General features: G+C 44.7%; 1 protein-coding gene across 2 annotated transcripts in view; it reads left to right on the forward strand.

Moving 5' to 3' along the window:
- The first annotated feature begins 524 nt into the window (after positions 1-524).
- The window catches only part of Cep85 (centrosomal protein 85), a 47,986-nt gene continuing 35,183 nt past the window's right edge, over positions 525-13,327 (forward strand). The window contains exons 1-3 of one of the 2 annotated variants that reach the window (XM_004657489.2): positions 525-659; positions 8,462-8,526; positions 11,453-11,605. In XM_004657489.2, coding sequence (XP_004657546.1) covers positions 8,472-8,526; positions 11,453-11,605 — 208 coding nt within the window. In that variant the 5' untranslated portion in view covers positions 525-659; positions 8,462-8,471. The remainder of the gene's footprint in view (positions 660-8,461; positions 8,527-11,452; positions 11,606-13,327) is intronic. The other variant, XM_045150183.1, reaches the window with a different exon arrangement.

Raw genomic sequence — 13,327 nt, forward strand, 5'->3', positions numbered from 1 at the left:
TGCCACTTAGTGAATCTGGCTTTACGTGGGTATTGAAGAATTGAACCTGGGTCGTTAGACTTTTCAGGCAAGTGCTTTTATCTGTTGAGCCATCTCTCCAGCCCCTAAAGCATTCATATACATACATATATATATATATATATTTTTTTTAATTATCCACTAAATCTGATAGGGATGCCTGACTAGCGGTGCCTCAGTCACTCCTGCTTGGGGAGGGATGCCTGACAAGTCGGGTAGGGTCTGGGGCTCCACTAAGGCCCCTGCATCAGGTCACTCCAGGCCTCGCCACAGCGCCACGCCACCTACAGGCAGGTCCCACGTCAGGGGCGCAGGCGCTAAAAACCGGCTGGCACATGCGCACAACAATCCTCCCGCCCAGCGCTTGGAGGCAGCGGGCAGGGGGCGGGGAGGGACGCCGGCGCATCTCGACTCTTGATTGGTCCAAATTGGGGCAAGCAAGGGGCGGGAGAGCCACGCGGCCTGACTTGTCATTGGTCCGCGGCGGAGCCGGGCGGCGCGCGCTCGGAGGCGTGCGGCCTGGCGGGCGTGTAACGGCCGTTGGTGGACCTGACGAGCGGAGTTGTTCGCTCGTTCGCTCGCTGGCTCGCGGGAGACGTGGTGGCCGCAGTCAGTACCTCAGAGTGAGGGATTCCGCCCGTGTAAGTTCTTTGGGGGACGGGCGGGTGGAGGGGGGAGGAGAGGAGGGCTCTGCCGTGGAAACGGCGGACCTTGCCCCTCCTTCCGTAGTCCCGGGAAAGCTTCGGCGTCCTACCTTTGTGTGTGGGGGGGACACCCCCTCCCCCGGGAGAGCGGAGCGCATGCGTAGACCGGCTAAGCCGTACCCCTTCTTCCCCAACAACCCTGATCTCATCGCCTCAGCTTCTCAACGTGATGGTCCCCGCACGCCCCCTCGTGTCGCGGGCCCTCACCCCACGCTTCTTGCCTCGCTCGTCCCTTGTCACTGGCCACGGTGCTTGTCACACTTGGGTACCCGGCGCTGTGCCAGTGGCCGGGGCTGCGGGGGGGTGGGGGGGACACGGCGCGGGCATCTGGCCCCGTCCGTCCGGGAGGAGAGGACGCGTTCGACGCAGCCCAGAACCGGGCGCCGATGTGCGCGGAGAGACCCCAGAGCCACCCCCGCGGGCAGGGAGTGGGAGCTGACCCGGGAAGGGTGGGTGTGAATTAGGGTTGAGGGGTACACAGGCGCTTGGAGACTCCACACCCGGGCTGCCCTCTGGATCCCTGTAGACACGGAGAGAGGCGGCTGAAGCACCCTCAAGGTGGGCAGGGCAGCCCCGGTGCAGTGTCACTGCTGCCCAGAGTTGAGGGCTGGACTTGCTGATATAGCGGCGAAGGCACTGGCCTGCAAAACCCAAGGACTGAGGTTCGATTCCCCAGTACCCACATAAGCCAGATGCTCATAGTGGCGTTCGTTGTCTGGAGTTCATTTTCAGCGGCTGGGGGCCCAGGTGGGGGCTCGCTCGCTCACGTGCGCTCTCTCTCTCTCTCTCTCTGTCTTTCAAATAAATAAATAAATAAATAAATTATATATTTTTTTAAGTTGAGAATCTGGGGCTGGAGCGATGGCTCAACTGTTAAAGGTACTTGCTTCTAAAGCCTAACAACCCAGGTTCATTTCTCCCCAGTAGCCATGTAAAGCCAGATATACAAAGTGACGCATGTGTCTGGAGTTCATTTTCAGCTGCTGGAGGCCCTGGTGTGCAAAACCCCCTCCCCACCCCTCCACCCCGTCTCTCAAATAGTTTTTTTTCTTTATTTTTATTTTTTTAAATATTTATCTATTGGAGAGAGAGGGAATATGGGTGAGCCAGGGCTTCCAGCCACTGCAAACAACTCCAGACGCTTGTGCCCCCTTGTGCATCTTGATTACATGGGTCCTGGGGAATCAAACCAGGGTCCTTTTGGTTTTGCAGGCAAATGCCTTAGCCACTAAGCCATCTCTCCAGCCCCCCTTTTTTTTCCTTTTTTTTAAAAATTTTTATTAACATTTTCCATGATTATAAAATATATCCCATGGTAATTCCCTCCCTCCCCACCCACACACTTTCCCATTTGAAATTCCATTCTCCATCATATTACCTCCCCATTACAATTATTGTAATTACATATATACAATATCAACCTATTAAGTATCCTCCTCCCTTCCTTTCTCCACCCTTTATGTCTCCTTTTCAACTTACTGGCCTCTGATACTAAGTATTTTCATTCTCACGCAGAAGCCCAGTCATCTGTAGCTAGGATCCACATATGAGAGAGAACATATGGCGCTTACTCCAGCCCCCTTTTTAAAAAAGTTTTAATTATTTTATTTTATTAATTTTACTTATTTATCCATTTTGAGTGTGAGAGAGAAGCAGATCGAATGGACACACCAGAGCATCTAGCCACTGCAAATGAACTCCAGACACATGTGCCCCCTTGTGCATCTGGCTTACTTGGGTCCTGGGGAATTGAACCTGGGTCCTTAGGTTTCTCAGGCAAATGTCTTAACTGCTAAGCCATCCCTTCAGACCTTTTTTTTTAAAAAAAAAATATTTATTTTTATTTATTTGAGAGCAACCGACAGAGAAAGAGGCAGAGAGAGAGAGAGAGAATGGACGCGCTAGGTCCTCCAGCCACTGCAAACGAACTCCAGACGCGTGCGCCCCCTTGTGCATCTGGCTAACGTGGGTCCTGGAGAATCGAGCCTCGAACCAGGGTCCTTGGGCTTCACAGGCAAGCGCTTAACCGCTAAGCCACCTCTCCAGTCCCCCCCTTTTTTTTAAATATTTATTTTATTGCGAGTAGTGAGAGGAGACAGAGAACAGATGTGCCAGGGCCTCCAGCTGCTGCTTTACATGAGTACTGGGGAATTGAACTCGGGTCATTAGACACTGCAGGAACATACCTTAACTGCTGAGCCATCTTTTCAGCCCTCAACTTTTTCTTTTTTTAATTGAGGATCTGCATGAATTGGAAATTCAGTGTACAAGTTTGTCTAACAGAGCATATTTAGTACTTAGCTTCACCCCAATAAAGCAGGAGAGTCAGGCCATGTCTATTTTGTTGTTTTGTTTTTAACTATTTAGTACTGGCCATTAAAGCTAGGCCCTTACTCCACGCTAGGCAAGTACTCCCTCCCTCCCTAAACTGTATCACTTCCTTTCTTCCTTTTTTCCTTTCTGATTTTTGGTCTTGCTATATAGTTCAGGCTGACTGGGGACTCAAATGTACAGCCCAGGCTGCCTTTGAATTCATGATCTTTCTGCATTAACTTCCAAAGTGCTGGGAATACAAGCATCCATACCACCAGTACTTTCTTTTTTCTTCTTAATTGAAAGTATTATTTAAAAAAAAATATTTTAGGGCCAGGTGTGGTGGTGCACACCTTTAATTCCAACACTTGGGAGGCAGAGGTAGAAGGATTGCCATGAGTTCAGGGCCACCCTGAGACTACATAATCAATTCCAGGTCAGCCTGGGCTAGAGTGAAAGTGAAACCCTACCCCTAAAAAACAAAAACAAACAAGCAAAAACTATATATGTATTTTTGAATTTTTATTTACTGGGGGGGGGAGGAGCAGATAAAGAAGAGGAAGTTTGGGCACGCCAGGGCATTTAGCCACTGCAAAAAACAAAACAACAACAAAAACTCCAGACACATGCGCCACCTTGTGTATCTGGCTTACATAGGTTCGGGGGAATTGAACCTAGGTCCTTAGGACCTTGCAGGCAAGTGCCTTAACAGCTAAGCCATCTCTCTATCCCCAGTGTCTTCTTTATACTGGCATATTTCTAGGACATGGCACAGAAGCAGACATATAATAGGTGCTCTGTAAATTTTGGTTTAATAAATGCACTGTGCTAGTCAGGGCTTTTTAAACTTTTCTACTCTCAGCCCTTTTTTACCTGAGAAATTTTTTGAGACCCTGAGTATATAGGTACAAAAATCAAACTTTTACTGACAAGAAATCATTAACACATTAATTTAAAGAAAGAAAACAAAACAAGCCAGGCATGGTCGTACACGCTTTTAGTCCCAGTACTTAAGAGGCTAAGGTAGGACAGTCTTGAGTTTGGAGCCAGCCTAGGACTACAGAATGAGTTCCAGGTCAGCCTGAGCTAGAATGAGGCTCTACCTTGAAAAATCAAACAATACAAAGAACAAGTCTTGAGTCTTAAAGCAGACTAGACCTAAGGAAAGAGAAAACAGTAAGGTCCAGTAATCATAATCCTCTATCACCAATTCCTCCTTACGTAGCACACAGTATCTTGAACTTATTTTCTAGATTTTTAAAAAAATATTTTTATTTATTTAGCTGGGTGTGGTGGTGCATCCCTCTAATCCCAGCACTTGGAAGGCAGAGGTAGGAGGATCACCATGAGTTCGAAGCCATCCTGAGGTACCCTAGTGAATTCTAGGTCAGCCTGGCTAGCTAGAGTCAGACCTTACCAAAAAACAAAACAAAAAAAAAAAAAAAAATTACTTGAGAGAGAGAAAAAGAGAATGGGCATGCTAGGGCCTCCAGCCGCTGCAAATGAACTTCAGACACATGTACCACCTTGTACCTCTGGCTTATGTGGGTCCTAGGGAATTTCCTTAGGCTTTGCAGGCAAGTGCCTTAACGACTAAGCCATCTCCATTCTCCACCCCCACCATTTTTTGAGGTAGTGTCTTGTTCTATCTAGCCTAGGCTGGCCTGTATGTAGTCTCAGGCTGGCCTCGAAAGCACAGTGATCTTCCTACCTCCTCTTCTTGAGTGCTGGGATTAAAGGCATGAGTAGATTTTTTTTTTTTTTTTTTTTTTTTTTTTTTTTTTTTTTTTTTGCCAGGGGTGAGGAGTGGGAGATGAAAGAGTCTTGTTACACAGTCCAGGCTGGCCTGCAACTCACTGTCTAGCTTAGTCTTGAACTTGTGGCAGTTCTTCTGCCTCGGCCTTTTTGAGTGCTGGGAAGGACTTGTTCTTTCTAAAGGTAGCTTCTTGGCAAGGATTGGGTTTCTCTTTCACTAGGTCTAGCATAATGAATGATCAGGGCCATGAATATAATGTGATGGTGTGAGATTCTTAATGTGTCTGTGTCAGCTGTCTATATCCCTCCAAATCCTCTCAGTCTTGATGTGGTTCTTTTTAACAGTTGCTAAATGTGCTATTCCACACCAAGATTGTAATTCTTGAAGAGAGACATTCTTCTAACAGTCAAAATTGAATTCTTGGGTAGCAACTTGAGAAATAGGGCCTGGGCGATGAACAAGGGCAAAGAAAAGAAATTACATGGCTGCTTCTGTTTTGAGACTTGCTGTTCTAGCTGTCTGAGGTTGAAGTACCTTAGGAACTTCTTTCATTCCTCTGGTGTTTTGTCACACAGAAAAATGCTGTTGAAACTAAAGCATAGATCACAGTTTTGCCTGTGAAGCTTTTTCTGGGTAATATAATCTTCACCAATATAAGCCTTTAATTAATTAGCTTGTTTGTTTGTTTGTTTATTTGAGAGAGAGAAAGAAGCAGATACATACAAAGGAGGGGGGAGTGGGAGTATGGGCATGCCAGGGCTGCTAGCCTCTGCAGACAAACTCCAGAGGTATGCACCACCTTGTGTATCTGGCTTACGTGGATACTGGGGAATTGAACCTGGGTCCTTAGGTTTTTCAGGCATACACCATAACTGCTAAGCCATCTCTCCAGCCCTAAACCTTTATTTTTTTTAACTATAATAATAGCAACTAACTTGTAGAATTGATATGAGCAGTGAACATAAGATATGATACCTAGAAAATGACTGTTAGCACAGAGCTTAATAGAAAGTAAATCTGTTGAATAAATGAAGTTTTTAGTGATGTGAAAGGGCTTTAGATATAATTAACAATGCTGGATGTGGTTGATTTCTTGTCTGCTTGCATTTTATTTTAATTTTTGACCCTGTAACTGGTCATTTGTGTTATTTCTTGTATATTTCTCTCACTTTTAGGGAATCTATATGTCCTTCATTTAGCCCTCAAACTTGTTTTTTGTTTGTTTTTTGAGGTAGGGTCTCATTCTAGCCCAGGCTGACCTAGAATTCACTATGTAGTCTCAGAGTGGCCTTGAACTCATGGTGATCTTCCTAACTCTGCCTCCCAAGTGCTGGGATTAGAGGCATGCGCCACCATGCCCAGCTTCTTTTTGTTTTGGTTTGGCATTTTGTTTTGTCTTTGAGGCAGTATCTCGTGATGAGCCTAGGCTGACATCGAACTCACTATATAATCAAAGATGATCTTCAAATCTTCCTGCTTGCACCTCCCTAGTGCTGGGATTACAATTGTACACCATTTTCATTCAGTTTATGTAGTGCTTGGGATTGAACCCAAGGATTTTTGCATGCAAGGCAAGCACTGTATCAACTGAGCCACATCCCAGTCCTCGTTTGGCTTTTTGAAATGAGATTTGCGCTAGGTAGCCCAGACCAGCCTTGAACCAAGCATCTTTCTGTTTCAGGATTCAGAGTACTAGGAATATAGGTACACACTATGCCTGACCTAAAAATTTCACCAGTTGCTCATCTAGGTTTATTAGGAAAAAGTCAAAGATTGACTTATTCTGTATTGTTTATGTCTGTTTTGTTTTTTCAGAATTGGTTTTCACTCTAGCCCAGGCTGACCTAGAACTCACTCTGTAGTCCCAGGCTGGCCTTAAACTGACATTAATCCTTCTACTTCCACCTCCCAAGTGCTGGGATTAAAGGTGTGAGCCACCATACTGGGCTCGAGATGACTTTTTTTTTTTCAAGGTAGGGTTTCACTCTAGTCCAGGCTGACCTGGAATTCACTGTGTAGTCTCAGGGTGGCCTTGAACTCACCATGATCCTCTTACTTCTGCCTCCCAAGTTCTGGGATTAAAGGCATGTGCCACCATGCCCAGGAGATTACTTTTTAAATTTTTTGGTTTATTTTTATTTACTTATTTGAGAGCGACAGACAGAGAGAGAAAGAGAATGGGCACACCAGGGCCTCCAGCCACTACAAACAAACTCCAGACATGTGCGCCCCCTTGTGCATCTGGCTAACGTGGTGGGTCCTGGGGAATCAGTCCTCAAACCGGGGTCCTTAGGCTTCACAGGCAAGCGCTTAACCGCTAAGCCATCTCTCCAGCCCGAGATTACTTTTTAAATATATATATAGAGAGAGAGTGAGCACACCACTGCCTCTAGCCACTGCAAACAAACTCCAGATGCATGCACCACCATGTGCATCTGACTTGGGTGGGCTCTGGAGATTTGAACTTGGGTCCTTAGGCTTCGCAGACAAGTGCCTTGACTGCTAAACCACCTCTCTAACCTGAGATTACTTTTTTTTTTTTTCTTTTTATTTTTGGTTTTTGAGGTAGGGTCTTACTCTAGCTCAGACTGACCTGGAATTCACTATTCTCTGGGTGGCCTTGAACTCATGATGAACTTCCTGCTTTGACCTTCCTATTGTTGGGATTAAAGGTGTGCACCATCATGTCTGGCTTGTGTTTTTTTGTTTTGTTTTGTTTTGTTTTGAGGTAGGGTCTCTAGACCTGACCAACCTGGAATTTACTATGTAGTCTCAGACTGTTCTCCAACTCACAGCAATCATTCCACCTCTGCCTCCTGAGTGCTGGGATTAAAGGCATGTGCCACCACCCTTGGCCCGAGATTATTTTTTATTGTTATTTTACTTATTTATTTATTATTATTATTATGTTTTTTTGAGGTAGGGTCTTGCTCTAGGCCAGGCTGACCTGGAATTCACTAGTCTCAGGATGGCCTCAAACTCACGGCAGTCCTCCTACCTCTGCCTCCCAAGTGCTGGGATTATAGGCGTGTGCCACCACACCTGGGTCTATTTTATTTTTAAGAGAGAAAGAGGCAGAGAGAGAGAATGGGCACACTAGGGCCTTTCAGCCGCTGTGAACGAACTCCAGACATGTGAGCCCCTTGTGTGCATGTGCAACATTGCACACTTGCATAACTGTAGAGTCGAATGAACATGCATTCTTAAGCTTCACAGGCAACAGCCTTAACCACTAAGCCATCTCTCCAGCCCCTGAGATTACTTTTTTAAAAAAGTTACATATTCATGAGATAGGGAGAAAGAGGCAGACAGAGAGAAGGGATTGCAATTAGCATTGGAGATGAGGTGCTCTTATGGGATTGAACCTTTAGCCTGTAAAATATGAGGCTGTCTCCATGTAGATAGTGTGAATTGAATTCACTTGTAGAACGCTCAGGTAATAACTTCTGCAGAATTGCTGTCTTGATGTATGTGGGGAATTCCCAACTATCTGGTATCAGAAGTATGTTGTTAAGTAAGAATGGTAGGAGGAAACGAGTTTTTATTCCTATATCATCCAACATCAAAGTATTTAACAGTTTTAACTGAAGGGGAACTGACTTATAGAGAAAATTTTAAGAGGTATTGGAGAGATCTGACTGGTTATTCCTTCGTTCTGTAATTGTCTCAGATAACTTGTGATGTCCATGCAAGAGAAATACCCAAGTGAGAGGTCCTCTCATGCCACTTCACCAGGTGAGTAGTCATCTGGATTACAGTCTGGCTTCTGCCATTTATTTTTTTTCCTCCCTTCTTTTCTTTCTAGTTCCTTCTTTGTAGTCCATGCTAATCTGGAACTTACTCTGTAGCCCAGGCTAAGCTCAGACTCACCGGGATCCTCTTAATTTAGCCTCCTGAGTGCTAGGATTAAAGGCATGTGCCACCATGCCCAGCTACTAGATATTCTTTAAAGGATATACCGAGCACAGAAGCATTCACTGAAATGCTGATACACCAGGCTAGAGAGATGGCTTAGCAGTTAACGGCACTTGCTTGCAAAGCCTGACATCCTGTGTTCAGTTCCCCAGTATCCACAAAAGGCCAGATACACAAAGTGACACATGTACCTGAAATTTATTTGCGGTGCCAGGAGGCCCTGTTGTACCTATCTCTCTCTCTCTCTCTCTTTCTCTCTCTCTGCCTATTTCTCTCTTCTCTGTTTCTCTTAAATAAATAAATAAAATATATGAAATGCTGATACTAAAAGAACAGAAACAACATGGAGCTACATTGAATATAAAAACAGTCCTTTTATTTTATTTATTTTTTATTTATTAGAAACAGAGAGGGAGAGAGAGAGGATGAGAATGGGGACACCAGGGCCCCTAGCCACTGCAGACAAACTCCAGACACGTGTGCCACCTTGTGCTTCTGGCTTATGTGGGACCTGGAGAATTGAACCTGGGTCCTTAGGCTTCACAGGCAAGTGCCTTAACTGCTAAGCCATCTCCAGCCCTTATTATTTTTTTTAATTCCTTTTTTTTGGGGGGGGGGTTCGAGGTAGGGTCTCACTCTAGCTCAGGCTGACCTGGAATTCACTATGTAGTCTCAGGGTAGCTTTGAACTCATGGCTATCTTCCTACCTCTGCCTCCCGAGTACTGGGATTAAAGGCGTGCGCCACCACGCCTGGCTAAATAGTCCTTTTTGAAGGAAATAACTATATCTTTAGTCCCAGTGGCTTCCATCAAGTTGATGTGTTTTAGAAGGGAGAACATACAAATAATTAAAACAGTAAGGCTGGAGGTGTACCTCAATGATAGATCATTTGCCTAGCATAGGCAGGACCTTGGGTTCAATCCCTACCACTGCAAAAAGCAAAAGGAAAAAAGGATGGGGGAGGTGACCTAGTGACTTTGGAATATGGGTCTTTTTGAAATTGGGGGTGGGAGGGAGTCCCAAAACAGTGTAAATGACTTTGATCTGTCTTGTCTTTGATAGTCCTCTGGATAGGTTAGTCATCTTGGATGCCAGTAGTCTTTAACACTGTCTCAGAGTCTTGGGAATTTAGAATGATAAGCTTTTGAAAACTTTTAATAGATACATAATATAGGCATTTTAAGTATGTATATTAAGCATAGATAAATATATATGTAGACATTTAGTAGGGGAGGAAAATTTCAAATCAGTAGCATTTAGCAAAGTAACTTTGAATTTTGAGATATTTGACCATAAATGACATTTTATTCAAGTAAACATATTTTTTAAATTATTTATTTATTTATTTGAGAGCGACAGACCTGTGAGAAAGACAGATAGAGGGAGAGAGAGAGAATGGGCGCGCCAGGGCTTCCAGCCTCTGCAAACGAACTCCAGACGCGTGCGCCCCCCTTGTGCATCTGGCTAACGTGGGACCTGGGGAACCGAGCCTCAAACCGGGGTCCTTAGGCTTCACAGGCAAGCGCTTAACCGCTAAGCCATCTCTCCAGCCCACAAGTAAACATATTTTATTTGACTTTAAATTCTCACTGCCTAATTCATGTGGACACCTGGTATTTCTGGTATTTCCCTAGGCTTGCTGCCTTGTACACAGTATACACTGTTGCAAGCATTTCTTAGAGAAATTTAGTAATCATTCAGCAAGTAGTTAATTGGATGTTTGCTATGTACCATGCACTTTAAAAATTTTATTTTATTTTTTAAATTAATTATTTATTTATTTGAGAGCGACAGACACAGAGAGAAAGACAGGTAGAGGGAGAGAGAGAGAATGGGCGCGCCAGGGCTTCCAGCCTTTGCAAACGAACTCCAGACGCGTGCATCTGGCTAACGTGGGACCTGGGGAACCGAGCCTCGAACCGGGGTCCTTAGGCTTCACAGGCAAGCGCTTAACCGCTACGCCATCTCTCCAGCCCTAAAAATTTTATTTATTTATTATTTATTTTTGTTTTTTTAGGTAGGGTCTCACTCTAGCCCAGACTGATCTGGAATTTACTATGTAGTCTCAGGATGGCCCCAAACTCATGGTGATCATCCTACCTCTGTCTCCTGAGTGCTAGGATTAAAGGTGTATGCCATCATATCTGGCTCTTTTTGATTTTTGGAGGTAGGGTCTCACTGTAGCCCAGGCTGACCTGGAATTCACTACGAAGTCTCATACCAATTTATCCTCCTACCTCTGCCTTCTGAGTTCTGGGATTAAAGGCATGTGCCACCACTCCTGGCAAAAAAAAAAATATACACACACACACACACACACACACACACGCATGTTTTTTCATTTATTTGTTTGTTTATTTTGAGAGAGAAAGAGGCAGAGAGAGAAAGCAGGTGCACCAGGGCCTTTAGCTGCCGTGAATGAACTCTAGATGTGTGTACCCTGTGCACATGTGCAATATTGTGTGCTTGCGTCATTGTGTCTGGCTTATGTTGGGACTTAGGCTCCGCAGACAAACACCTTAACTGCTAAGCCATCTCTTCAGCCCTCTCAAACCAACCTAAATTTTTTTTTTTTTTTGAGGTAGGGTCTTACTCTAGCCCAGGCTGACCTAAAATGAGTGTGAGAGAGAGGATGTAGACTACTACTATTTTCTTGTAGGGTTAAATGATTTTTTAAAAACTGCTTCATGGAATTACATTAGCTTGTGCATACTAATGATAGAAAATGCCTCTTGTTACATACAGGTCCCAGTGTGCTTCAGAAAGGCAGTTCTCTGGGCACTGAATGGCAGACACCAGTTATCTCAGATGCCTTTCGGAACCATTACAGCCGTTGCTCAAGTGTAGCTGACAGTGGGGACACAGCCATTGGCACATCGTGCTCAGACATTGCAGAGGGTAAGGTTGGATTGGTGATCTGGTTACTAACATATACTGCCATTTTCGGATTGAATTCCAAGTGTATTGTCATTTATAGTATGATTATAAGGGTAGTTATTCAGTCATGGAGTATGATTGATTTTTTTTTTTTTTTATTTGATGTAGGATCTCACTGTAGCCCAGACTGACGTGGAATTTGCTTTGTAGTCCCAGTCTGGACTCAAACTCAGAACAGTACTCCTACCTCTGTCTCCCAAGTGCTGGGATTAAAGGTGTGCACCACCATGCCTGGCCCTGTGCTATACTTTTTGTTGTTGTTGTTTTGTTTTTCAAGGTAGGGTCTCACTCTAGCCCAGGCTGACCTGGAATTCACTATTTAGTCTCAAGGTGGCCTCGTAGTGGTCCTCCTACCTCTGTCTCCTGAGTGCTGGAATTAAAGGTGTGAGCCACCACGCCTAGCTTTCCTATGCTATAATTTTTATGTCATTCTCTCTCTCTTTTTTTTTTTTTTGGGGGGGGGTGTTTTGAGGTAGGGTCTAACTCTAGCCCAGGCTGACCTGGAATTCACTATGTAGTCTCAGGGTGGCATCAAACTTGTGATGCTCCTACTTCTGCCTCCTGAGTGCTAAGATTAAAGGCCTATGCCACCATGCCTGGCTTTTATCTCATTCTTTTTTTAAAAAATTTTTTATTTATTTATTTGACAGCAACAGACAGAGAAAGAGGCAGATAGAAAGAATGGGCACGCCAGGGCCTCCAGCCACTGCAAACGAACTCCAGACGCGTGCGCCCCCTTGTGCATCTGGCTAACGTGGGTCCCGGGGAGTGGAGCCTCGAACCGGGGTCCTTAGGCTTCACAGGCAAGCGCTTCACCGCGAAGCCATCTCTCCAGCCCTTATCTCATTCTTAACTCTTCCTCATTTGCTTATTTTTGTTTATGAATCTAGCTTGGAGGTTAGTTTACAGGTTGTCTTATAAGTAGTATAAAGTTCATTTTTTTTTTGCATTTTCAATCAAAATGAGCTTGCATTTTTGGAGGGGGAGGTTTGAGACAGTATCTCATGTCAAATAATTTTTGCACTTTTTAAAAAAAGGTTGTTTTTTTTTTTTCTTTTTTTTTTCTTTTCTGAGGTAGGGTCTCACTCTGGCTCAGGCTGACCTGGAATTCACTATGTAGTCTCACGCTGGCCTTGAACTCTACCTCCCGAGTGCTGGGATTAAAGGCGTGTGTCACTATGCCAGACAAAATTTCATTTTTTTAACTTTTTAAATTATGAAAGAGAGAATATGGCACACCAGGGCCTTAACTACCCCAGATATGTTCACTACCTTGTGCAGATGTCTGGCTTATGTGAATTCTAGGCAGTCAAACCTTAGGTCCTTAGGTTTAGCAGGTAGGTACCTTAACCACTATACCATCTCTCCAGCCCTAGTTTTCAAAGAGGCAGAGAGAGAGAATGTGCACTACAGGGCCTCCAGCCACTGCAGGTGAACTCCAGATGCATGTGCCACCCTGTACATCTGGCTTAAGTGTGGGTATTGGGGAATTGAACCTGGGTCCTTTGGCTTTGTAGGCAAGTACCTTAACTATTAAGCCATCTCTCCAGCCCTATTTTTTTAAATTTATTTTTGAGAGAGAGAGAATAGGTATGTCAGGGCCTCCAGCCACTGTAGACAAACTCCACCTGCAAGTACCGCCTTGTTCTTCTGTCTTATGTAAGTTCTGGGGAATTGAACCTG

Source organism: Jaculus jaculus, chromosome 5 (genome assembly GCF_020740685.1).
Source record: "Jaculus jaculus isolate mJacJac1 chromosome 5, mJacJac1.mat.Y.cur, whole genome shotgun sequence".
Lineage (NCBI taxonomy): Eukaryota > Metazoa > Chordata > Mammalia > Rodentia > Dipodidae > Jaculus > Jaculus jaculus.